Consider the following 25641-nt stretch of genomic DNA (forward strand, 5'->3'; position numbering starts at 1 on the left):
GGGCGACAGAGCAAACGCGGCCGGGGGCGGGGCGGGGCGGGGCGGGGCGGGGGCTCAGGCTTCGCCCCAGCTGCTCTCAACTTAGAGAGACCCACCTCACCCCACCCCCACCCTCACCCCCACCCCCACCCCCGGACGCACCAGCAGCCCTTAAAATAGATGTTATTTGGGGTTAAGTCACATAGACAACTGGCTGCAGGTGCCACCTGTTTAAGAAAAGTCGTTGGGAAAAACAACCTCGAGATTGAAATAAAATTTTTGTCTAAAACAGTTTTCATTTTGTAGTGGAATGCCAGAATCCAGCTCGAGAAACAGGCATAAGTGGAAACGACCGATTGGGTTCAACTGCTTCTTCATTTTGCAGCTGGAAAAAGGTGAATCCAGAAATGTGGACTGTCCCCCCAGCGGCAGAGCAAGGGCAAGAACGTGGGTCCTCCACCCTCCCCAGCAGGCAGCCCAAGGTCACTTCTTTATTCCAGGGGCTGAATCTTCCCGAGGGGGTTATATAACCCAGGCAGCATCCAGCAGCATCGGCATCACGTTGCACTCGTCAGAAATGCAAAATCTAGGTCTCCCCCCCGGACCCACTCAGTCTGACTCTGCACGAAGCCCCCCACCCCCAGCCTGAGGCTGCAGCGCGGCTCACACACTCACGTATGTGCTGTATGGTCAGGCCTCTCGAGATGGCAGTTCTCTCGCTCCTTCCGGACTAGGGCCTGCTTCACCTACACCCTATGCACAAGACTGAGCTTCCTATGTACGTGCCCCAGGCCCCAGCTGGTGATTGTTCTTATCAAAGGGGCGGTGAGGGGTGTGCCCTTCTGCTGGTTTCCCTGGTAACTAATGAGCCCACCTGACGTCAATTCCCCCATAACTGGTCATCTCCCCTTCCCCACCGGAAGCGAAGGCTGCCGCCGCGTCCTGCCCACTGTCGGCCTCACACGGTGGGGTGTCGCTCCGGGACCTTGCTTCAGATGTGTAAGCTCCCCCATCCATCAGACCACTGGTGTCTCTGTTGCTGACTCTGGGCTCTTTCTTCGGTCTTGTAGGCCTGCGGGGTGCGGCCCAACAGGGCACACGTGTGTACGCATTCATGTGCACGTGAAGCATCTGGGGGCTGTGGTCCACTCTTAGAAGGCTCGTGTTCTAGTCTTGGTTCTCACACGAATGCAAGGTGACCCTTGGCAGGCGTCACAGACTGAATGTTTGCGTCCCCCAAATTCATAGGTTGAAATCCTAAGCCCCAGCGTGGTGGTGTTAGGTGCTGGGGTCTTCGGGAGGTGCGCAGTCATAAGGGTGGAGCCTCACGAATGCGCTTGTGCCTAATGAAGGCCCCGGAGAGCCCCCTCATCCCTCCCACCACATGAGGACCATGCCTGTAAGCCAGGAGGCAGGCCTCTCCGACACCCAATCTGCCGGCGCCTTGATCTTGGACTTCCCAGCCTCCAAAGGTGAGAGAAACCTCCGTTGTTCTGGGCCACCCAGTCTGTGGTGTCCTGTGAGCATGGCCCGAGTGGACCAAGGACAGCAGGTCACACCTTCTCGGGGCATCAGCTTCCTCCTCTGTGAACTTGAGAGTTCCGGCCGTGTGAACTTAGCTTGATCATGCTTACAGTGACCAGCTCGTTCTGGTTTGCCAGGGACTGTCCTGGTTTTCAAAGTGAAAGTCTGACCTTGTGGGACCCCCGAGGGCGGCCACAACAAGTACCACAAATGGGGTGGCTTAGAACAGCAGAAATGTATTCCCTCCCAGATATGGAGGCCAGAAGTCTGAAATCCAGATGTTGGCAGGCTTGGTTCCTCTCTGGAGGCTCAGAGGGGAATCAGTTCCATGTTCCCCCAGCTTCTGGTAGTGGCTGGCAATCCTTGGCATCCCTTGGCATGAAGCTGCATCACTCCAGTCTCTGCCTCTGTCCTCGTATGGCGTTCTTCCTTCTGTGTATCTGTCTCTCTGAGTCCAGATTTCCGCTTCTTATAAGGACACTAGGCATTGGCTCAGGACCCACACTACTCTAGTATGACCTCATCCTAACTAACTATGTCTCCAAAGACCCTATTTCCAGATGAGGTCACATTCACAGGTGCTGGGGATCAGCTACAACATAGATTTTTAGAGGACAGAATTCAATGCCCCTCAAGTCCCAGGCAAACCGGGGCGGTTGGTCACTCAGCATGCTCTGAAGTCCTGTAGTCATAGAACTCCTACCTGTGGTCCCCCCCTCATTCTTAGGGATCATTGCCTAAGCGGTTCTCAAAATGTGGTCCCTGAACCACTAGTAATAGCAGCCCTGGAACTTGCCAGAAATCCAGGTGTCTTCACGGAATCAGAAACTCTGGGCATGAACCCCCCACCCCACCCCTTGTGCCTTCCCGCGCCTTCCAGGTGGCTCTGGAACGTGTCAGAGTTTGAGAACCAGTGGCCAGCAGATGAGCCGCCCCCGCAGGCATCACAGGGGAGTCGGTGGCCGACTTGGAGCCGTTTCCATCATTTTACAACGTCACGCAACGCTCCAGTTACAGGCACAGAAAAGGTTGTGCCTCTGAAATGATTTCTGCTCTGGGATAATACAAATCCACACGTCAGGGCCGAGGAATGTAACCTTTCCAGCTGCACCAGCTGTCAACACCAGGCTGGCACTCTGCTTAAGCCTTTTAGGGTAAAGTTCAGGACGTGTCAACCTCGCAGGGATGCCCATAGAAAAGCCAGAGATTACCGTATGGATTTACTTGGATTCTTCGTTGATCTGGTAATGATGGGAGAAGGAGGAGGGGCTAAAATGATGGAACACTAGGAAGCCAGCGACTCTTGCAGAGGGCGGCTCTCCCTGTGGGAGCGGCAGCCGGGAAGGGGCTGCTTTGTTTTTGGAAGAAATAAATCAAAGCTCTGCCTGGGCCTTTCTTGGGCAGCAGTAAGAACTGGGTGAAAGGTCTTGATTGCTGAGGCCATAATATTTCCAGAATCCTATGCTATTTCTTGAGAAAATTCATAACTTAAAAAGATGAGCTGGGAATTCCCCGGCAGTCCAGTGGTTAGGACTCCGTGCTTTCGCTGCCGAGAGCGTGGGTTCGATCCCTGGTTGGTGAACTAAGATCCTGCAAGCTGCATGGTGCAGCCAAAAAAAAAGAAGAAAAAGAAAAAAATGAGCCAAGGCCATTTCCCAGGTTGTAATAGAATGTGGGAGCTGGAGGGGCCTTTGAGCGTGATGACATCCTCAGAGGAAGGACCGAGGTCCCCACTCGGAATCCGAAGGAACAAGCTGTCTGTCCCCCGATCAGGGCTCATCCACTGCACGGCCACAGGGTTCGACGGGACGTGTGTGGGACTGAGCCCTGCGGGTCCAGAGGGACCTTCAGTGCATGTGACCGTGAACTGTGGCAGACCCGCATGTCTTTTATTATCATGTGCTCTTGATACCTCGGGCCAGACTGGAGGGAAACTTTTTTTGGTGTGGTAAACTTGCTTGTGGAAGTAATTTGTGATTCTCCATCTTGCCTTTTTGGATGTGCAGCCCCGTGATGACACGGCAGCACTGCTAGAATTCGGAGTCACCGACTACGGCGGGGGACGCACAGTTGGGAACCTTGGGAGCTTCAGAAAGCAGTGGAGGCCCTGCCGTCAGGTGGAAAACTCAGGTCGGGGGTCTGGGTCAGCTTGTCATCCGCAGGGCAATGGTCTGCACTTGTATTTGGGCTTTGGGAACGGCGAAGGTTTTCACACTTGGGTCCATTACAACAATCCCTGACAAAGGGAGGTTTCCTAGGTGCAGGAATCAAGACCAGAGACTATAAAGAAGTGACCCAAAGATACGCACTAGCTGCAGAGATGGGACCACAACGGCTACGTTCTGAGTCTTAGTCCGAGGCTCCATTTATTTGGGGTTCCCTGTGGGTACTCGGGTTGTGTTCACACGTGGAGTAGTGCGAACAATGAACTAAGAGTTGGGGGGTCTCTCTGGGATCAGGCCCCTCCTCTGAAAACAGATGCTAAGTTAGCTCTCAGCATCTTTGCAGTCCTAACTCCAGAGCCGACTTCCCCAAGTCATTCTAGGAAGCTATCAAAGGTACGGAAAGGTAATAAGGATGGGTAACACAAAAATGTTACTCAATGTAAAGTTTTCTGGCTTAATGTAAAACTGTCCCCTCTTGGGGAGGTGAAGGAGTGGGGTGATTCTGGAATTTTCTGAGAATGCTTCTGAAGGTGCCCTGGTTTCCTGCTGGCACAGCCTTCATGGCAGCCTCTGTTCACCTGCACAACAGTCTCGGTCAACTGGAGTCACCAGGGCAGCCAGAAGCCTTCTGCAAGCAAGGCTCTCACATGTGGCTGCAGCCCGCAGGAGCTGGAGACATTTTTCTCTGGAGTCTAGACTTCTCCAAGAATTGTTAAACCTTGTTTCCATTTAGCTGATCATCTAAAAGGCAGCGGGCATGGGGCTTCCCTGGTGGCGCAGTGGTTAAGAATCCGCCTGCCAATGCAGGGGACACGGGTTCAAGCCCTGGCCCAGGAAGATCCCACATGCCGTGGAGCAGCTAAGCCCGTGTGCCACAACTACTGAGCCTGTGCTCTAGAGCCCACAAGCCACAACTACTGAGCCTGCATGCCACAACTACTGAAGCCCACGCGCCTAGAGCCCGTGCTCCGCAACAAGAGAAGCCACCGCAATGAGAAGCCCGCGCACCACAACAAAGAGCAGCCCCCGCTTGCCGCAACTAGAGAAAGCCCGCGTGCAGCAACGAAGACCCAACGCAGCCAAAACTAAATAAATAAATCAAAAAATACAAAATAAAAGGCAGCGGCATGTTCTGCATCCTCTGACTTACTGTTAACGAAGACTGCTGCCATCTGAGTCCGAGGCTGGCTGCACCAACAATGGTAGGGGCGCCCGGTAGCTGCACTCCTTCCTTGTTAGGAGCCGATAAGGGGTGGACCCAAGATTAAAGGCCATCCCGGGGCACTGTGTGAATGGTGAGGATTTCCTCTACCTGCAGCAGACACAGGCCAAGTTCCACGGAACCCGTCTAGGAAGCAGCCCATGCGAGGGCTCAGCTACTCATCCATTCAACAGACAAACAGCTACTGCGGAGACCCTGGAGGGTCGCCATCGGGGAGAGCGCAGGAAGACCCTTCAAGAACTCAGTGAGAACGCTGGCAAAAAACTGTCCAAATATATCACTTTTTCATAGGTCTGGAGATTAAAGGCTTGCACCAATCCAAGGGTGTTTAAGGAAACCGGCTGATTCTCAGCACAGCGAGATTTGTGGCACTGTCACTTGCCCTATTGCCAGACCCCTCCTTAGCAGCTGCATGCAGGGTCAAGATTGGGCTGGTGCTTTCTCAGCCCCCTGATCAGAAAACTGTCATCATCTGCAGTGTCTGGTAGTTCCCTGGAAAACCCCATCTGCAAGGCTTGTCTTTGACCTGACTGCCTTTTCCCTGGGGGTGTTTGTCAAAAACAGTCAGTGGCAATTTATTTGACATTGAGGCAAAGACAAACTAACAAAAAACCTCTTCTTTTTTTAACAAGAAAGGCTGGAGAATGAGATGCCCTAGAGACCCTGAGCAGGCACAATTATTACTAAAGGATTTTAAGCAAGGGGGTAACACAAAACAATTTATGTTTTAAACAAGTTGACTTGGGGAATTCCCTGGTGGTCCAGGGGTTAAGACTTGGGCTTTCACTGCCGTGGACCCAGGTTTGACCCCTGGTTGGGGAACTAAGATCCCACAAGTGATGCGGTGTGGCAAAAAAAAAAAAAAAAAAGTTGACTTGGGGTGCAGTAAATGATTTGGAGGGTGTGCTGTTAGAGACTAGTATGCAGTGAAGATGGAGAAAAGTGGGCAAAATATAAGATTTTTGAAGGCAGGACCCTGAGGATTTGTTGATGGATTGGCTGGGAGGGGACACAAGGGAAGAGGTAGAGGATGGCTCCCAAACTCCTAGCTTTAGTATCTAGTGGATAACGGTGCCATTTCCCGAAACAGGGTCCAGGGGAGACCACGTTTTTAGGGAAAATCAAGAATTTGGGCATGATAAATTTCAGATGCCTATGAGACATCTAAGAGAAGACAAGCCTGGAGCCCACAGAGGTCAGGGTGGGAGAAATGAATTTTGGTCTTCAGGAAACACGGCAGTGAGAGCTATGTGACAGGATGAAGTCAAGGAAGGGGAGAAGGAAAAATGGCCCATTGAGAGGTTAACGGAGGAGGAAACAGCCAAGGAGACTAAGGCAGCAACAGTGAGCTGGGAGGAAGACCAGAAGGCGGAAACAGAGACCTTCAAAGAGAAGTCACCAACCGCGTGCAATGCTGCTGGAGGGTCAGGAAAGAGGCCGGGAAATACCTACTGGATTTGGTGACAAGGAGGTGATGAGCAATTCCGGCAAGAGCACCATCAGTGACACAGCGGGGACACATGGCAGTCTAGAGAGGGCGGGGAGTGAACAGACAATTTAGTTTTAGCAAAATTCCATCACATTAATTTGTCCTGTGATTTTACACCCTGTATTATGAGCTGCAAAATAGCCTTGGATATACACCAAGTTTTGTATTCGCACCTACTGTACTTCAATGAAACTAAGACTGCACTGTATGTCCCACTAAGAAAAATGCTAAAATGGCGGAGGTGACAAGACCTCTCCTGGCCCCAGTGACGATGGCATTGTTTCATGATGAGATGGAGATCAAGGACTTCCAACATGACGAGGGCTCGGAGACGTACGTCTACCCCTGCCCGTGTGGGGATAACTTCTGCATCACCAAGGAAGATACGGAGAATGGGGAAGATGTGGCAACGCGCCCTGGCTGCTCTCTCATGATCAAAGTGATTTATGACAAAGATCAGTTTACGTGTGGAGGGACAGTCCCAGCCCCTTCCCCCAACAAAGAACTAGTTAAATGCTGAAGACTCAGGACTCCAGAGCCTGAACTTTGGGGAGTGAGCCAAGCTGGAAAAATCAAATGCAAAGTCACTGTCTTCTTCGCGGGGACAATCATTTTGCCGTTTGCCGTTTGTTAGAGTGTGGATTCTTTCCATCGGCTGCCAAGTTCACCTCCAGTTGAAGCAAGTCCACCGCGTGACATACCTGAATTTTGTGCTTAGAACTTTGAATTGGAAGTGTTTTTAATTTTTTTTATAGTTTTTTTTAGAAGGATATTTATTTATTTATTTATTTATTTATTTTTGGCTGCGTTGGGTCTTCGTTGCTGCGCGCGGGCTTTCTCTAGTTGCGGTGAGCCGGGGGGCTACTCTTCGTCACGGTGCGCGGGCTTCTCATCGCGTTGGCTTCTCTTGTTGCGGAGCACGGGCTCTAGGCCCGCGGGCTTCAGCAGCCGTGGCACGTGTACTCAGTAGTTGTGGCGCACGGGCTTAGTTGCTCCGCAGCATGTGGGATCTTCCCGGACCAGGGATCGAACCCGTGTTCCCCTGCATTGGCTGGCGGACTCTTAACCACTGTGCCACCAGGGAAGTTCCGGAAGTGTTCTTAATTTTCCATCCGAACTTAAAAGAAAATTTCAAATCAGAAAAAAAAAAAAAAGAATGCTAAAATGTAAGGAGAGGTCTTAGGAGTGATGAAATACACTATAAAATAACGACATTTAAGTCAAACCTGGCGGTTCTAAGAATTTCTTCAGAAGGCTCAGGTAACACCTCATTGGCATTGCTGACACAGCGAATGTGGTTACTGACTGTCGCTGACGCCTCTAAGGCAGTTTCCTCCCTGTAAATAGGGCGGCACCTGCTTCACAGGGTGGATGTAAAGCAAACCAGAAGAGGTACTGCTGACTGCCTTCCAACACCACCTCCAGGTCACGTTCCTCCCATCACTGGAGAGTACCTCTCGGCAACATCACACTCGGAACACATCACAAGCTCAGCCCATCAGATAATCCAAGCAACCGTCCTGTGGATGGGTCACCGCACTGGGAAGCGGGACTGCCCGCCCTGTGCTATTCAAGGGGCAAGGTCAGACGTAAGTTCTACAGGGTGCAGACTTCTGTTGTGTTCATGGCACTTAGAACGGTGTGTAGCACACAGCAGGTGCTCAGAAAACATCTGAATGAACAGCTGAGCCACACCATGTAAAGAGATCCACGTCACCCCCAAACAGGGCAGCTAGGCCTAGAGGACATTCCATGAGAGTCAAACTGTAGTTGCCGGTAAGAACAGGCTGTCCCAAGATTCCATTTACACAGAAATAACTTCTCAGATGTAAAATGTTGCCTGGAGGAACTGAATCCAGATTTAATATGGTTCCATCCAGTGAGTACTGACACATATTAGGCCTAAGAATAAACCCTGTTAATAAGGAATGATACTACATTGCTAAAACTTATTTTTATTTAAAAAGTATTTGGTGGAGGTCTTCTAAGGCTCAAATTTCATCCTGGAATGATAAGACACAAACACTACAAAGATTCAAAATAATGGCATATTCTTTTTTTTTAAATTAATTAATTGTTGGCCATGTTGGGCCTTCATTGCTGCTCGCAGGCTTTCTCTAGTTGCGGTGACCAGGGGCTACTCTTGGTTGCGGTGGCTTCTCTTGTTGCGGAGCACAGGCTCTAGGCGCACGGGCTTCGGTAGTTGTGGCATGCAGGCTCAGTAGTTGTGGCTTGCGGGCTCTAGAGGGCAGGCTCAGTATTGTGGCGCACGGGCTTAGGTGCTCCGCGGCATGTGGGATCTTCCTGGACCAGGGCTCGAACCGGTGTCCCCTGCATTGGCAGGTGGATTCTCAAACCACTGTGCCACCAGGGAAGTCCATAATGGCATATTCTAAAAACATAATTTTTCATTAAAAAATCAGTTACAATGCAATATTATTTTATCAATGGACTCAATAACATTTCCCTAAATGTTAGAAATGGCCCTGTGAAATTTTAACTGGGAAGGGACATCATTTAAAAAACTTTGTTCTGGACCGAGATGTGAGTCCTCTGGCCTTCCTCTCCACCTCCCACCTTGCTGTCTCAAATACCGGGCGGATTTCCAGCTTGAAGGATTGCATCCGGCTGGGGGCTACATGGGCCTGTCAAAGACGTGTGCATCCTGTGTTCCTGGCTTCCCTTGTTTGAAGACTGCCCTTTCTAGAGGGCTCTGTGCCTGTGCCTTGAAGGAAACAACCATGGGAAGAAAACAAATGTGTGTAAACTGCTATCAATAAATGACACCCAGACCTTCCAAAAAAAAAAAAAAAAACTTCGTTCAACTTGAACTCTTAGAGTTGAGGTGATGGCCACCAGGCAACTGAAATCCTCGATTCTCCCTCAAAGCTGCTCTTGGCAGAACGGGAGGTAGGCAGTCTGGGTCTGAGGGAGGTTCGTGAAGCCCTGACACAGAACACTTCCAGGCAATCTTCCCCATCCTTTAAACTCCTGGAGGTTTTGGGATAGTGACAGGCCAATCTATTTTCTAAGTCGGATCCTGTCTGCCGTGGACACCAAGCTAAGTAAAAGGAGGGACGGTAAGTGTCCCTTTACGTCCCCTTTTCTTCAAGTAGCTAAGAGACAAGCAAGAGGGTGGCCAGAAGGCTCTAAGTAAGCCCGCAGCCCCACCTGCATGAAACACTCCAACCAAGGTGGGGCCTTTGGGGCTGGGTGGGGAGAACGGTCATTATTGGGGAGCAACTCCCCTCACAGACGCCCCCAAGGTCACTTGGCTTTAGTCAACAGGAACTGCCCCCCCCCATTCGGGCACTGTACCCCAACTGCCCACAGCTGCCTGGTGGGCCACATCCTCCCCTCCACTGGCTCCTGGAATCCAACCTGGAGCCTCCCCGGAGGCAGGGAAAGAAGCCCTCAGGAGGACAGGTTTTCTTCTTTAAAAGCCACACTGAGGCGCACGAGGATTAGGGTTTGCAGCTATTTTATTTACAAGTATACATTTAACACAATGAAATAAACACTGAAATATCCAAGCCTAGTTAATAGTAGTGTAACAATATGTATCATTTGGATGATTACATTATTTTAAACAACAAACTACACTGAAAAATTAATGCAATAAAATTCTTGGTCATAATATTATTAAGAAATACAATATATAAATTGAAAATATGATTGCTCAAAATTTGAAAATGGAAGTGAACTCATTTGGACCGAGTCAGAGTTTAACATAATCTGAAAGGAGGGGGTGGGGGAGAAGCTCTGACCCAAATGAAATCTTTCAGGTTAACAGAAGAGAAAGGAAGCAGAGTTTATCTTAAAGGATAACGGGCAGGCTGCCTCCTCAGGCAGGCCAGGTTCCCAGTGCCCTCAGGTTTTGCAGTAGAATCACATCACTGAGCAGGAAGACTTTCCTTGTGAAGCGGCCCCATCAATTTTTTCTGCCTCCAAAATTATCCTTCTAAAAACATCAACAGCAGTCTGAAACCAAAGAGAAAACCAGTGACAATGTTAGTGTTACGAGCGGAGCCACGAGGAACACGGATGCTGCCGGCGGGACTGGAGAAGGCCCACGGCCCGCCCTGCACGCGGAGGTCCAGGCGTGGAGGCCCAGGAGGTGGCCCCGGAGCCGCGGCAGCCGGGGATCCCTCCCTCCCCCGCCCCCACGTGTGACTGCAGACCACCAGGACTAACCTCAAATCACACTTCTGAGCCCCGTTTCCGCCAGTCACAGGAGGCCCGAGGAGCCGACACCCCCGGGCTCCCGTCTACTCTGCCTCCTGCGGCGCCTCTGGGCCTCCAGGGTGGAGTATCCCCTGCTCGCTCGCACCCCTCGCTCCCCTCGCCCGCCGGTGCCCTGGGACTACAGCAGGTGCCCTGGGACTACAGCAGCGCAGGGGCTCTTCTGCCTGGCCCCGCACCCCACGCCCTGCCTGTCACACCCTTTCCCCTCCCACTTCCTGAAAACTCTCCGCTCTGACTCTTAGGCCGTGAGATGACACCCGTCCCCTCCGAGCCTGCTTCCTCTAGGCCACCTAGAGCCCCGAGTCACCCCCGGCCTCACCCCCCTCCTCCGGGGCAGCAGCTCCACCTCCGCCACCACTCGCGCCACCCTGGCCTTGCACACCCGCCGGGGACCTCCTCTCTCCCCTCGCCACCACTGCACCTCCCAGCCCCAGGGACCAGTCCTTCACAAGGAGGAGCCGCTATCATTTAGGGCAGGAAATCCTCACTTGGGCCGAACGTCAGTCCCTGTCCTTCAAATGCGGTCATTGTGATAATCCGAAAATGCTCCTGTTTTCAAAAGCCTCGCAGGGCAGCACCTAGATCTTGTCATCACCAAGCAGCCGCCCCCCTCCAGCCCCCACCTTCCTTCTCTCGCCTCCCGGGCCAGCGCAGACGTCTCCAGGGCAGTCACCGTCCTCCTACTCCCTTCCCTGCCATCTGTCTGCCGGCTCGCTGCCTGCGCCACACAGCGGACACAGCCCACGGACACACCTCCAGGACCGTGAACCCAAAGGGGACCCCTGGTGCCCCAGCAGCCCAACCACATTTCTCTGGTCCAGTCACCCCCCGGGATGAAGGGTTCATGCCTCTTCCTTCCACTGGGATCGCTGAACCTCTTTCCCGCTCTCACCCTCGGCTGACGACTGGGTTCTACATTTCACTGGGGAAACAGAAGCAGCGTTCATAAGCGAACTCTCCATACTCCGTCCACCAATGACCATGCCCTTGAATCTGGGCTCATCTACTCTGGTTCTCTCTTTCCTGCTGGCACAAAGGAGGCACCCCTAAGTGAGCCCAAGCCAGCCCCAGGCCCACCTCTCCTGTCTAATTGAGGCCACTGACTTCAGCAAGCACCCTCCGTTCTGCATTACCAATTCCCCTCCTTTCCCACGACTATGCAGGCAAGTTGTTATTTATTTCATCCTAAAAAAATGCACAGGGCTTCCCTGGTGGCGCAGTGGTTTAGAATCCACCTGCCAATGCAGGGAACACGGGTTTGAGCCCTGGTCAGGGAAGATCCCACATGCCGCGGAGCCCTTAAGCTCATGCGCCACAACTACTGAGCCTGCGCTCTAGAGCACGCGAGCCACAACAACTGAGCCTGCATGCTGCAACTACTGAAGCCCACATGCCTAGAGCCTGTGCTCCACAACAAGAGAAGCCACCACAACTAGAGAAAGCCTGCGCGCAGCAATGAACACCCAACGCAACGCAGCCAAAAAAAAAAAAAAGCACAGAAAAATGTGTGGAAAGACGCATGCCAAACTCTTACAAAAAAAATACAGCGTGCCTGGAATCTGGCTTTCTAGATAAATCTTAGCATTCTCCTTGATTACCTGCGTGATCTGACTCTGCCAAAATGCATTCTCTTCCATCAAATTGCTGAAATACAATTTGTGAAGGCCTCCACAGAAAATAAGCCAGAACTGCAAACATATCCCATAGTTCAGTAATAGTCAAAGTGCAGTATTCTCACCGACTTGATAATTTTTACCACTGTGCACTTTGTTATCAGCAAATCTGACTGAACTCCACTGAGGATGGTTTATTTTAAAATACTGGATTTTTGCTAAGTAATACAAAGCTACATTTGAAAATTTATCAATAAAAAATTTGAGCAGTTCACAAAGGTTGGTCTCTGATCACGTGACTACTGATGTGGATGTCTCTTTACTACACAAATTCTCTCTCTTCCTACTACACAGACCAAGAGTAGTAAGCATTCTAGTATATGTGTGGATTAGACTCAATCACACCTCTTAACATAAGGGATTAGAATTACTTGGTTTCTCCCCACCTGCTGGGGAAAAACTCACTAGGCTTAGGATCCAATTGTCTTCAGCACACTCAACAACAAGGTGAGCGGTGTCACAAGAGCCACAACCGAGGGCTGAGAAGTGTCTAGACAACTGGTCAGGACTGCTGCTTTCCAAGGATATGCATATCATCACTGTATTTACCTAATTTGGGTACAAGAATCTTTCTGCCTTTAAGAATTATTTCACGTCGAGTAAGGTATTTGTTGATCTGATGAAGGTGCTAAAGTTAACCGAGACAACAGTGAGTTGGGACATCTGATCTTCTAGCTTGTCTGGGATGTTTGAGGTCACCGTACTGCACCCTTGCCTTCTTTTAGAGTTTTGGTTAATATCAGATAAATCTACTAAATTTATCAAAACTTTAAAAGAATTACAGCAGTTGGAATTTTTTCATTTTAACTTTAAGCCTTGAGCACAATTTCATCTTTTATATGGGTACTGAAAAGGCAGTATCCTACCTTCTAAAGGAAACTAAAAGGTTAAAGAGTAAATCTATCCAGAACCATATTAAAAATCTTAAGCTACGGTTAAGTATAGCATAAACTAGATAGAGAAAAGGCCTGCATCCTCCGACCAAAAAGTAGTTTAATAACATACCCTAAGCATACCATTATAGGTCACTCTCAAAAGATAAATTAACCTGAGGCAACACGCCTTACTAAGCAATCCCTCTTAATTACATTCGAGGTAGGGTCCATAAGGTGTCTACACCTTTGAGGATGCTGGAAGGAATAATAAAGCAACTGCCAGGGACGCACAGAACAGTGACACACGATGCACAGGGGCTACGTGAACCTACATGAACAGTGAAACTGCGGATGATGCCTACATAATTATAAAGTCAAACACAATACTTGTTTTAGGATCCTCAGATTTTCACCAAAGAGAAACACAACAGAGCGAAGTCAGCAAGCAGAACCAAAGATAGCTTAGGGCCATTCCACTTCACTCCTCCACGTCAAAAAAATTTTTAAATTGAGATAGTTGTTACGTAGCATATATTAGTTCTAGGTGTACAACATAATGACTTGATGTATGTATATATTGTGAAATGACCACCACAATAAGTCTGGTCACACATAGTTACAAACTTTTTTTTCTTGTGATGAGAACTTTTAAGATCTACTCTTAGCAGTCTTCAAATATACAATATTGTTAACCATAGTCACCATGCTATACATCACATCCTCAGGACTTCTTTATTTTATAACTGGAAGTTTGTACCTTCTGACCACCTTCAAATTTTTATTATGCAAATTTTTAAGCATACAGAAAAATGGGGACAATTGTATAATAACACGGAGCCCTGCTATCTGAGTTCAACAAATGTTAACATCTTTGCTATATTTGCTTGCTCTCCTTCTGTCCAACCCCCCCATCTATCCCATCTGAAACTAAGCTGCAGACATTATGAAACTCGGCCCCTACATACTATGGTTTGCATTTTCTAAGAAGAAGGATATTCTCTTCATAATCCCAACACCATCATTACACCTAAGACAATTAACACCATTTCCCTAATATATCTAAAACGTAATCAAATCTCCCCAATTGACCAAAAATGTCTTTTACACGAGGGATTTTAGAACCAGATTCCATTTAAGGTTCACACACAAGACTTTTTAATACAGAACGGTCTCTCTCTCTCCCTCAGGAACACTCTAATCTCTATTACACTTTGGTTATGCACAAGGCCCTCTCTTCCCATCCATCAGAAAGCATGGTGGAGAGGAGAGAGGACTAAATTTGGGTTAAATTTAAAATTTAGTCCAAGTTCTTACACCATATGAAACATAGTGACCTTAGAAAAGTTATTTACCTCTCTGGATCTTAAAACGCCTCACTTCTAAAACGAGACAGTTCAACTGGATGATCTTAAGGATAGATTAGACACCCAATAAATGTCTGATTTAATTCAGTTAAGCAGTACAGGTATCTCTCACTATCTCAGCTCTTCTTATCTGAATTCTCACTCTCTACACTAAATGGATGCAGGTAAATCTCTTGCTATCTGGAACTTGGGAGTCAATTGTATAGATTTAACTTCCCTCACCTGGGGACACAGGGGCAAACAGATTTGCCTATCAAGGGATACCTGGGTTGACCGAGCACCTAGTAGATATAAAACCACTGTGCCGGACATTATGGAGAAAATGAAGGCCAGTGATACGGCCTTGAATCTCAGAATGAATTAAAGGGGATAAGAGAGAAGAAACTACTATTAATTTTAGCCGGACGAATCATGCATGGGTCCAGGAGAAAGTGGAATTTAAGCAGAACCTTGAGGGCTGGGGTCTCAGTGGTGAAAGGTGGCGGAGCTGGGGAAGGACAGCTGACTGTCCTCAACCACATCAAGCCACCCACCCTCACTGAACTACAGTTTCCTCACAGAAATGAAAGCCAATTCATCTTATTTGAAGATCAAACAAGAGCACATGTTGAAAATACTTTAAGTATGTAGTTAATTAGAGAAAGGATATTTCAAGTCTGAGAAGAATGAGAGTAAAGGGGAGGCATCTGGAAGTACCCCTTGTATTTAATGAAGTGGGAGGAGTTTGGGGCGACTGAAAAGTACAGGGATACAGTGAAAGAAGAAACCGGAAAAGTTCGAATCACACACTGCACTCAACATCACGCTGAGGGCTTTGGGGTTTGTTCTATAGATGACGGGCAACCCACTGACAGTTTTTAGTTGAGGGTGACATCATCTGATCTGTAGCTTCAGAAGGTGAATGGCAGCAAACAGAAATACACTGGTGAGAACATGCAGGCAGGAGACAAGCTTGGACGTTCTAGGTCTAAATTAATGCCACGGAGGAAAAGGGAAAAGGAGATAGGGGAAGTCTTCTGCAATAGAAGTGACATCCTTCCTCGGATATGCCTTTAAAGGAACATCCGCAGGGCTGAAATTGGGAAAAATGCTTGTAAAATGGTTCTTAACAGTTTCTGTGTTAAAACAACACATGCACCTAACTCAGTTCCACCCAACAGAAAAAGGGGGGAGGTAAGGGTACAAAATTATTGCCAAAGTGATGTAAGATCATTCTTGTTTCTTTTCTATGCCTGGACTTACTTCTGTACCAGCCTGTAGTATGAAACAAAAATAAGACTATATGTTCTCAAAGGAAGTATTGCCTTTACTATTCATTTCTATTTATCCTAGAAATATTCTAGGTCCCATTTTAAGTAGAATACTGACTGAATTAAAACATCAATAGTATCGTCCTAAAGCAACCCAGAGATGGGTATTAGAAATGGTGGAAGGATGAAGACTGAACAGGAGTGATGAAGATGGTGGTGAGATGCTGACTGAGAGGAACATACGCCCATGAATGATGGGATGCAGGGCAAAATGAAGTTTAAAAAACATGTACCTGATTTTCTTTAGCAGAAGATTCCAAAAAAGCTGCGTTCCAAGATTCTGCTAACGCTTTCCCTTCTTCGTAACTGATCACCCTAATGGAAAAAGAAAACTCTCATTAAAGTACTTTGCTCTTTATTATATAAAACATCTATAATTGATTTATGAAACAGGCGCCACGTTAATCAGTTTTTTCCCTTATGAAGCAGAAGCATGCTCAGTTCAGCATTCTCATCCAGCATGTAATGCAGAGAAGCATTTCCGTCACCCCTGACCTGGGGAACCGAGCGGACACTGCCTCATGGGGTGGCCACGCCTGCTCCAGCGAGTATAACAGGACGCCAACACGCCAGCGTCTGCAACAACGGACTATTTTGAAGCCAGCTCGGCTGCAAGCACCCAAAGGCGGGGCAATCCCGAAAGGGCCCTCGGTGCCGTCCCGCCGGCGTTCGGCCAGCGAGCCTCCTCCTCTAGTGTCAGGCTCCTCCCCTGTTCACAGCTCTAATCCTAAGCCCGGGACTCAAAAAACTATTTGTTGAATAAATGAGTGCTACCATTGTCTTTTCAGAGTCTGCTTCATGCAAAATGGTAAAAGAATCTGAAGATAATTTTCTACAGTGTTTGCGCTCTTTTTTTAGAGGAAACATTTTCCAAGACAGGTGAGATTTTTACTGCAGTTTTGCTTCTGTGATGCACGGTCACCGCCACATTTCTGAACACAGAAAGACAGAGATATGCTACAGCTAAAAATATTCTTGCTATAAGAACAATGATTAAAAATGAAACTTCAGTGACTAAATCGTCTTAGACTTGACTTTATAAATCAGTATTTAGAAGCTACATACCTTTCCATATGTAGGTCTTTCTTATTCCCAACCAACATAATAGGTATCCTATTAATACAAGGGAAAAAAAAGCCAAAGTACACTAGTCAGCGCCCGATTTGATTGTTCAGAAGATACCATTATGATTATCTAACAAAAGAGAGAAACTATTACTACTTACTGTACTTTCCCCACCATATCCAACAGTTTGCCATGGATAACTTTGATCACTTCAAAGCTATAGAACAAAAAGCATGAAATCAGACATCCATTTTAGTGGTGATGTTTTAAAACGTTTGTTATGTAATATTTATAGTGGGAAAAATGGAAAATGTCATAGACTCACCATTTTAATATAAAGTAAACCGAACACAAGGAATTCCTTTATTTTTTCCTACCACTTTTTCACATGTGCATATATTCAACACTCAGCAGCCCTTACTGAGAATATTCAAAGTGGAATAGGTGAGATATTTAAATGGGAAAGTCTACAACTGGGCTGATTTAATCTCTGAATAAACATTTGCAGAATGTTGCTTAGCGAGAAGGCCCTAGCAATCAGCCCGTGCTCCGCACTAATACGGTGAAAACATGCAAAAAGTAAATCAATTAATGCATTTCCCATTGCAATCAGCAGAAAAGCTCAGATCATGTTCAGTCACTATCTAGCTAGGCAGCCTGAGGTAAGAAATAAGAGGTTTTTACTCCATCAGTGTAAGAGAACACCTAATGGGATAATTTTTTGCCCTTAACAACCTGTTTGTTCCACAAGACAACCACTAGAAACCATTAAAGTCTAGTTGTTACTACTGCCAATTCCAGCATTCATCCCTTAGAAGGATTAATGCCATCTAAGCACAGCAAATAAACTCAAGCAAGCAGAAGTGGGCCTTACCTTTTGATTGATGTAACAGAATACACAAGAATATAACCATTAATATCTATGGAGTATGTCTGAGGAAAGATGGAATATTCATCCTGTGAAAGAAAAAACAATCACATTTGAGTAGCATAACAAGCAATCTCACATATCACATGGTCAAAGAAATCAAAGTAAACAAAAAATGGATTAATCTGTTATTCTAGAGACATAGCCTACACACTCAAGATTTACTTACGACTGGTTTGGGGGCAATAATATGCTTTAAGCCAATACTGAAAAATGACCCAGGCTATTCTAAGACCTTTTCTTCTTTCTTCCTTCCTTCCTCTCTTCCTCCCTCCCTCCCTCTTCCCTTTCTCTCTTTCTTTTTGCCACGCAGAATGCAGGATCCTAATTCCCCAACCAGGGATCGAACCCATGTCCCCTGCATTGGGAGCGCAGAGTCCTAACCACTGGACCACCAGGGAAGTCCCTATTCTAAGACTTCTGAGGGACAGCTAACGTCTGCTGCAGTTCCTGGGAGAAGAAGATGGAAGGAATAAAAAGACTGGTTCCGTGATCTTGTATCAAGGGAAAAGCACCACCACCTCTTCTTTATGGACCTAAAAGTCCAGAGTCCTTAGGCCTCACAGTAAATTCACAAGTGCTACTAGTTTATTCCATAAGTGTGTATTTTCACCTATTTTCTGCACATGAGTCACAATGGCCTGAGCCCAAGGTACCAGTCATTAGTGGGTTGCTACCAGCGCTTGAAAAAGAGGAAGAGAGAAGAGAAACAAAACACTAGACTCAGTCGGTATATTCAGACTTTTTAGGATCAAATGAGCTATATACTGATCAACTTCAGGAATTAGAAAGACAGGTACGCATTATGCAATAGCCTGTTAGTACCAGTTTTACAATGCTTTAAGAAAAACCCTGCTGCTTTAGATGCAGAATTATCAAAGACTACAAGAGCGTTTAATGTCAGTGCAGTACTCAAGAGTGCCACTGTATGGTACAAACATTTCCGTCTCAGTTGAAATATAATTGTTAATATACCACACATCCCAGGCACTGTTATAGAAAAATCACGGCAAGCCACCCTTACATCAAGTAACTAACTGTCTCTGTTAACTCTGCAATTCCATAGTGTGATTACGATGATGACCCTGAGTCACTGCCCTATTTGTTAAAGTGTCTTAAAAAAAAATAAAGAAAAGTAAGTTTTACTATCAACTCTCTGATATTATAGTCATTAATCACAATAGCATTTCAACATCACAGAGCTTACTATGTATGCAAAATAAAACCTTCTTTGATTTCATTAATAGTACAACTTTCATTAAGTTGAATTCATTTTAGTGTTGATGTTGAAAAACAAGTTGTTAATGGAATGAGAGATCTTTCGACCCAGATTAAAAACAAAATTTCAAATGATTTTAGTCACCAGCTCAGCTACAGCAGACCCAAAGTTCAAATTACCTTTTTCCTGAAGTGAAGATGTGGGAAAAAAGAAAAGGATAATCATATTCAAGAAGTACAGTGTAAAAAATAGAAAGTATAACAGAGGAAAAAGACCCTCAGCTTTAAAGCAACCAAAAAGGACAAAATTCCTAGTAATAAGCCTAAGAAAATAAAAGTATGTGATCCATCTGAAGAAACTCTTAAAATACTCCCAAGAGATAAAAGAGTTAAATCAGCGGAAGAGTGTGCCAGGGTCTTCAGCAAGAATATGTAGAATCATAAGGATATCCACTAATTAATCCTAAATTAATATACAAATGGCACATAATCCTGATAAAAAGTATACTTCCGGAGAAAGAATAGCAACTGTAGAGGCAGGTGGGTGGAAACCATAAAGCTACGGTAATTAAAATAGTGCAGTACTAGCTCATGAATGGAGCAGACAGGGAAATCTACAAAGACCCAAATAGTCATGGGAAGTAGGTATATGATAATACTGGCATTTCAAACCGGTAAGGATAAAAAAGTAACCCTCAACAAAATGTACAGGGAACAAATGCAGAGCCATCTGGGGGGAAATGGCTAAGTTGGATCTCTACCTCAAACCTTAGCAAAAATGTATTCCAGAGGAATAAAAGATCTGAAGATGAAAACTGAAACTAGGTACATAGTGGATGGGAGAATTTTAAAAAACTAGTATTGGTTAAAAAGAGATTAATAAATTCAACCACATGAAAATGAAGATGTTCTTCATGGCTGAAAACCTCCCAAACAAAAAACATAAACAAAAGATGGACTGAAAATAAAACAGAACCCTGCAGCTAATTTTCTTTTTACAAGGTATATCTATTTATTTATTTTTATTTTTTTGGCTGCGTCGGGTCTTAGTTGCGGCGCATCGGATCTTTTGTCGTGGTATGCAGGCTTCTCTCTAGTTGCGGCGTGCGGGTTTTCTCTCTCTAGTTGTGGTGCGCGGGCTCTGTAGTTTGCAGCACACGGGCTCTCTAGTTGAGGCATGTGGGCTCAGTAGTTGCAGCATGCAGGCTTAGCTGCCTCACGGATGTGGGATCTTAGTTCCCCGACCAGGGATTGAACCCGCGTCCCCTGCGTTGGAAGGTGGATTCTTTACTACTGGAACGTCAGGGAAGTTCCGCAGCTCATTTTCTAGTGCTAATTTTCTTCACACATTAAGAGATCTTTCAACTCAACAAGCAAAGACCATCCTCCCAATAGACAAGGGCGAAGTACATGAATAGACAGGATAATGTGCAGAAAGGAAATATAATACAAATGCCCTCAAACACAGGAAAATATGATCAAATTCCTTCATAAGAAGAAAAACACGACACTGAGATACTATTTTTTCACCCAGCAGATTGGCAAATATCAAAAAAATGTGGTAACCCGTCGTGTTGGCGAGGGTGTAGGGAAACAGGCACGCCTATTCACTGCTGCCAAGAATGTGACCCTATGGTCCAGCAATCCCACACCCAGGACATTTTCTTACATACATACCATCCTTCTAAAGTAACACAAGATACTGGCTGTGGCACTGCTGGTGGTGGCATGACTGCAAACAACCTAACTGCTGATCAACAGTTAAATTACGATGTATCCAAACAATGGGACATTATGCAGCCATGGGGGGAAGAAAAGAGCCCGTATACACTGATACGGAATAACCTCCAAGATGGAGATATAGAGACACGCTACTTTTTGTGTAGAAAAGAAAAAAATAGTTTAAAACTATATTTGCATGTTCACGTATAAAACAGCTTGGAAGCATTTACTAGAAACTGATAATGGGTTCCTGTTGGCGGAGTGGAGCTAAGATAGCTGCAGTGGAAAGATTTAATTTTGACTATTTACCTTTTTGTGTTATTTTATTTCTATAACATGTACATGTATTATTATTATTTTTTAAATGAATTTAAAACTTTTTTTTTAAAAGGGAATTTGACAGTAAAATTGACCGTCTCTGAGTCACTTGTCATTGAGTTTACTTAAATTAGGTCAAAACAAAATATTTCAAGCAAACTAAAAATAATCCACTCACTCTGCTCATTATCACCCCTAGCTGGGCAATTAAATCAGCTGTGTAAAATAAACTGCTAAATGAACAGCACTTGCTATCATAATCATTTTTCCTTGCTACCGGCAGTCTCAACCCCATGATATGAATCCGATTTAAAAACAGTTCTTAGAGCAGTAAATATAAGTGTTATCTCATCCAATTTCTACAGAACAAGGGCAGGACCGTGGCATAAGGAAATACCACCCCTGTTGCACCATCGTGAATTGCAAATACCAGCATAACCTTTTACGGTCTCCCAACTGTGAATATAGCCTTTTGGAACTATTAGCTGCAATGAGAACAAATTATTCAAAGTAACTAAATCTGAATATATTTTGTGCAAAAATTCTCTAAATATTCTTAGCCAGCGGTAACAAAGCCCAAAAGAGCGAGACAGCAGAGCCAGGAATTAACCTATGCTCTTTGCATACTCACACTGTACACTCATTCCCTGAGAGCTCTGATCCTTTTGGGGTCATTCTTTATATTGCTCTATCATTAAAACAGTTAAAGGTGTGTGATGTCCAAGTGTACATTTATGCTTTAGAGCAAAACAGAATCTCTGAGGAACACACGTTCTATTTTCATAAGGAGAGTCAATATAAAGAAATTTCTCTCCAGAGAAATGTTTTCAAGGACAGCTCTCCTCCAAGTATAAGAGACTCCTGCACGACTCCCACTCACATTGTGAACCTCAACTGAGTTTCCATGCTAGGCCACTGCTCTAGCCTCAGTGGCATCAAAGAACTACAAGTAAGGATCAAGTTCTCTTGAAGCTCATAAATCGCCTCTAAAACATATAACAATCCTGTGAAGGCAGGCACCACAGTTATCACCATTATACAGATGAAACGTATGAGGCACAGAAAAGTCTGTTACCTTTCTCAAGTTCAGTGAGTTAGTAAGAAAACCTAGGATTCAAATCCAGGCAGTTTGACTGCAGAGCCCACGCTCCAAACAACTACGAAATACTGATTCTCCTTCTGGCCTATTATAAAATGAATTGCTATAGTTACATTACGTGAAAGTGATTTATCAATCTGCATCCTTACCCTTACTTTCCACAAGCTTAATGAAAATTCAAAACAAAGATATAAAAGCAAACCGAAATCTTTTTTTTTTTCTGGCCGCTTTGGGTCTTCATTGTTGCGTGCGGGCTTTCTCTAGTTGCGGCACTTCATTGCAGTGCACGGGCTCTAGGTGCGCAGGCTCAGTAGTTGTGGCACACGGGCTTAGCTACTCCGCGACATGTGGAATCTTCCTGGACCAGGAATCGAACCCGTGTGCCCTGCATTGGCAGGAGGATTCTTTTTTTTTTTAATGGATTTTAAAAAATTGTTACATACATACATACATTTATTTATGGCTGCGTTGGGTCTTCGTTGCTGCGCGTGGGCTTTCTCTAGTTGAGGCAAGCGGGGGCTACTCTTCATTGCGGTGTGTGGGCTTCTCACTGCGATGGCTTCTCTTTGTTGTGGAGCACGGGCTCTAGGCGTGTGGGTTTCAGTAGTTGCGGCACATGGGCTCAGTAGTTGTGGCTCACGGGCTCTAGAGCACAGGCTCAGTAGTTGTGGCACACGGGCTTAGTTGCTCTGCGGTGTGTGGGATCTTCCCGGAACAGGGCTCGAACCTGTGTCCCCTGCATTGGCAGGAGGATTCCTAACCACCGCGCCACCAGGGAATTCACGGCAGGAGGATTCTTAACCGCTGCGCCACCAGGGAAGTCCCAAACCGAAATCTTGATGTCAGACTCCCGTATTTCTTCACCCAGGACACTCTCAGCTCATACCTGTTGTCCCAGCCTGTTACCAGTGTCCCCCTTCACTCTTAGAAGTGTCTTGTTTTAGGTAATAAATTACACAATTGCCTGAACTATTATAAAAAATACCAACACTAAGAATCCAGAACAAGGTCCTACCCCAGAGGCTCTTCCTACACTAACTTCTAAGATAAGCTGCGTCCTCTATGTCGTCAATCGCTAATGGAGACTTCTGTTATTTCCCTTGTTCCAACAGGCTCCCATTCTATCAATAGGCAGGTACCCCGTAGAGTAAAAGCCTAGGATGGCTCTGCTCCAAGAAAACCACCATGAGTCTGAAGACGAAAGCCCAGCACATCCACCGCGGATGTGGAGTGAATGACTTATGTTATAGCTCTCTGACATACACATTTGACTTATTTTATTTGAAGCTTCCAGAATGGAAACTCCAGGGTTCCTCCAGTGCTAAAACGACCCAATACAGCTATTTTCTTGCTTCACTAGGGGGGTTACACTTTCCTTCTACGTTCACTTCAAAATATAAAGCAGAGGGAGTTCATTCCAAATCTGCAAGACAGGCCACATCTTTCTAGGTCTATGCCAGTTTCCCCAGGTTCCAGAAAAAAGCCTCCATTTAACACGGCAGACCAGTCTACCCTACACTCACCCTCCTGCTAGTCTGATCCTTTGTCGGTTAGAAGATGCAAGGTGACATCCCAGCTTCTTTACGTGCCCCACCCTCCAGTCAACAGTAATAAATTCAGCCGAACAAAATGGTTTCTAGTAAAAGCAGTACTGAGTGGCACGGAATGGCGAAGGTGAGCTGTCAAAAGGGTTCTCTTGGCTCCCTTCAGGTTCTCTTAACTTCTTTCATCCTCTGCTTCCAGTCAATTCCTCTGGCGATCCAGTCCCCACATCACTGCCACATTAACCTGTGCATACCTTTTTTGGGGGTTACTCACCTTTGGCAGTTACTGTCTAGCAAATCAAATCGACACTCTTTAATCTTGTAATCCTATAATATATCCAATACAACCAGCTCATTTCTACCCTATGCCTTTCCCAGGCCTTTCCCCTAGAAAAGATCAACTTCTCTTCTTAACGTAGGAGGATACATATTACAAAGGGAGGAAAAGGGCTAATGTGATTCTCTGATACAGAATCAACCTTTAGAAAATAGAAAACAACTAACCTTTAATAAATATAAACCTTCACAATGTTATGATGAATATATTTAAAACCATTCTACAGTAGAAAAACAAGTTAATTATTTGAAAAACTTCCGTAAATATCTTAGAAAAGACAAAGTAGACAGCCTGTTAATATCCCAACACACATAAATCACTAGGGGTCTTCTTGGCAGTGCCATTGTGTTTAAGCGTCAGTGGCAGGGCTAGGACTGTCGGGTGTGCTATATGGGATTCTGACACACTTACCTGCCCAGCTGTATCTACAAGTTGAAGATGATATTCTTGTCCATTTACTGTGATCAATTTTGTGAAAGCTACAGTGAAAAAGAAATTAAATATTAGCTAGAAAAACGTGAAATTTGGATCACTGAAAGCTCAAACAATGACAACCAATTAAGCAGAGTCCTTAGTAATCTCATAAAAAGATCCCACAAAACAAAAGAGAATATCTGAGTTTATAGATTGTTCCTTACTTCCATTATTTAACTAAGCAACGCTGACTAAAACCAATGTTGGGTAAACCTTGAAGCTTTTTCAAAGAAACAAAGTAGGCAACGCTTCCAATCTTATAAAAGTGATCTGAATGCTCTAGCTGTGGACAGTCTTTTCCTCTTGTGAAAAAGTGAAATATATTACATAAAGTCTGAGTTCTAGAATGAACCAAAAGCACACAACATGTCATTAATTTATAGCAAGTCTGGTGCCAGAGCACGAAGAGCTGATATTAACTGAAGTGCTAAGAACTTTCAGTACCTAGAAAATTAGCAATTTTATTGAGAGGACAGCAACAAAACATGTTCTGTGTGAAGCCATCATCTCCACTTAGCTGAAAGATGCAAGCAACCTGTCACAACAACCTTTCCCTATCTGGGGGAAAATCCACAATTCTAAGGAGACAGACTTCAAACAAATGGAGAGGAAAGAACTATCAATAGTAACAGGATATTAAAAAGTAACCATCTGGAACCCTGATAATGAAATGGAACAGATTTCCTCCAAACACCCCGTCCCAACCATCTTGACTCACAATGAGTCTTCAAATCTGACTGGCGCCGGGCAACAGAATCTATCCCTTGAACAGCTGAGAGAGGACCCACTTTTGCCCACTTTGTCCCACAGACAAAAGAGAAAGCAAAAAGAGACAGATGAAAATCATGGGAGAAAACCCTTAACAAGGAGGAGAGAAAGATCTTATCTGAATGATGAATTCCACTGGGAGAGAAAGGATGGCTGAAAGAGAAGCAATAATCAAAGATACTCATACCAGCACCATACTTTTCTGATGTGGGCAGGGCTGCTAGAATCAGGGGAGTGAAAATTACAGACCAGACTACTCAAGCCAATTGCCACACTTTATATCATTCTTGTGCCCTTTCTGAAAATTATCACTTTAATGAAA

General features: G+C 45.7%; 1 protein-coding gene and 1 pseudogene across 3 annotated transcripts in view; one reads left to right on the forward strand and one right to left on the reverse strand.

Moving 5' to 3' along the window:
- The first annotated feature begins 2757 nt into the window (after positions 1–2757).
- LOC309665852 (diphthamide biosynthesis protein 3 pseudogene) lies at positions 2758–8528 on the forward strand (annotated as a pseudogene). The gene has a single exon. The product of its transcript is annotated as a diphthamide biosynthesis protein 3 pseudogene (transcript).
- Positions 8529–9843: 1315 nt separating this feature from the next.
- RHEB (Ras homolog, mTORC1 binding) overlaps positions 9844–25641 on the reverse strand; it is a 46491-nt gene continuing 30693 nt past the window's right edge. The window contains exons 3-8 of one of the 2 annotated variants that reach the window (XM_082472623.1): positions 24489–24556; positions 17786–17868; positions 17072–17128; positions 16912–16959; positions 16080–16161; positions 9844–10360 (exon numbers count right to left, since the gene is read on the reverse strand). In XM_082472623.1, coding sequence (XP_082328749.1) covers positions 10268–10360; positions 16080–16161; positions 16912–16959; positions 17072–17128; positions 17786–17868; positions 24489–24556 — 431 coding nt within the window. In that variant the 3' untranslated portion in view covers positions 9844–10267. The remainder of the gene's footprint in view (positions 10361–16079; positions 16162–16911; positions 16960–17071; positions 17129–17785; positions 17869–24488; positions 24557–25641) is intronic. The other variant, XM_082472624.1, reaches the window with a different exon arrangement.

Source organism: Balaenoptera physalus, assembly GCF_965194825.1.
Source record: "Balaenoptera physalus genome assembly, chromosome: 8".
NCBI lineage: Eukaryota > Metazoa > Chordata > Mammalia > Artiodactyla > Balaenopteridae > Balaenoptera > Balaenoptera physalus.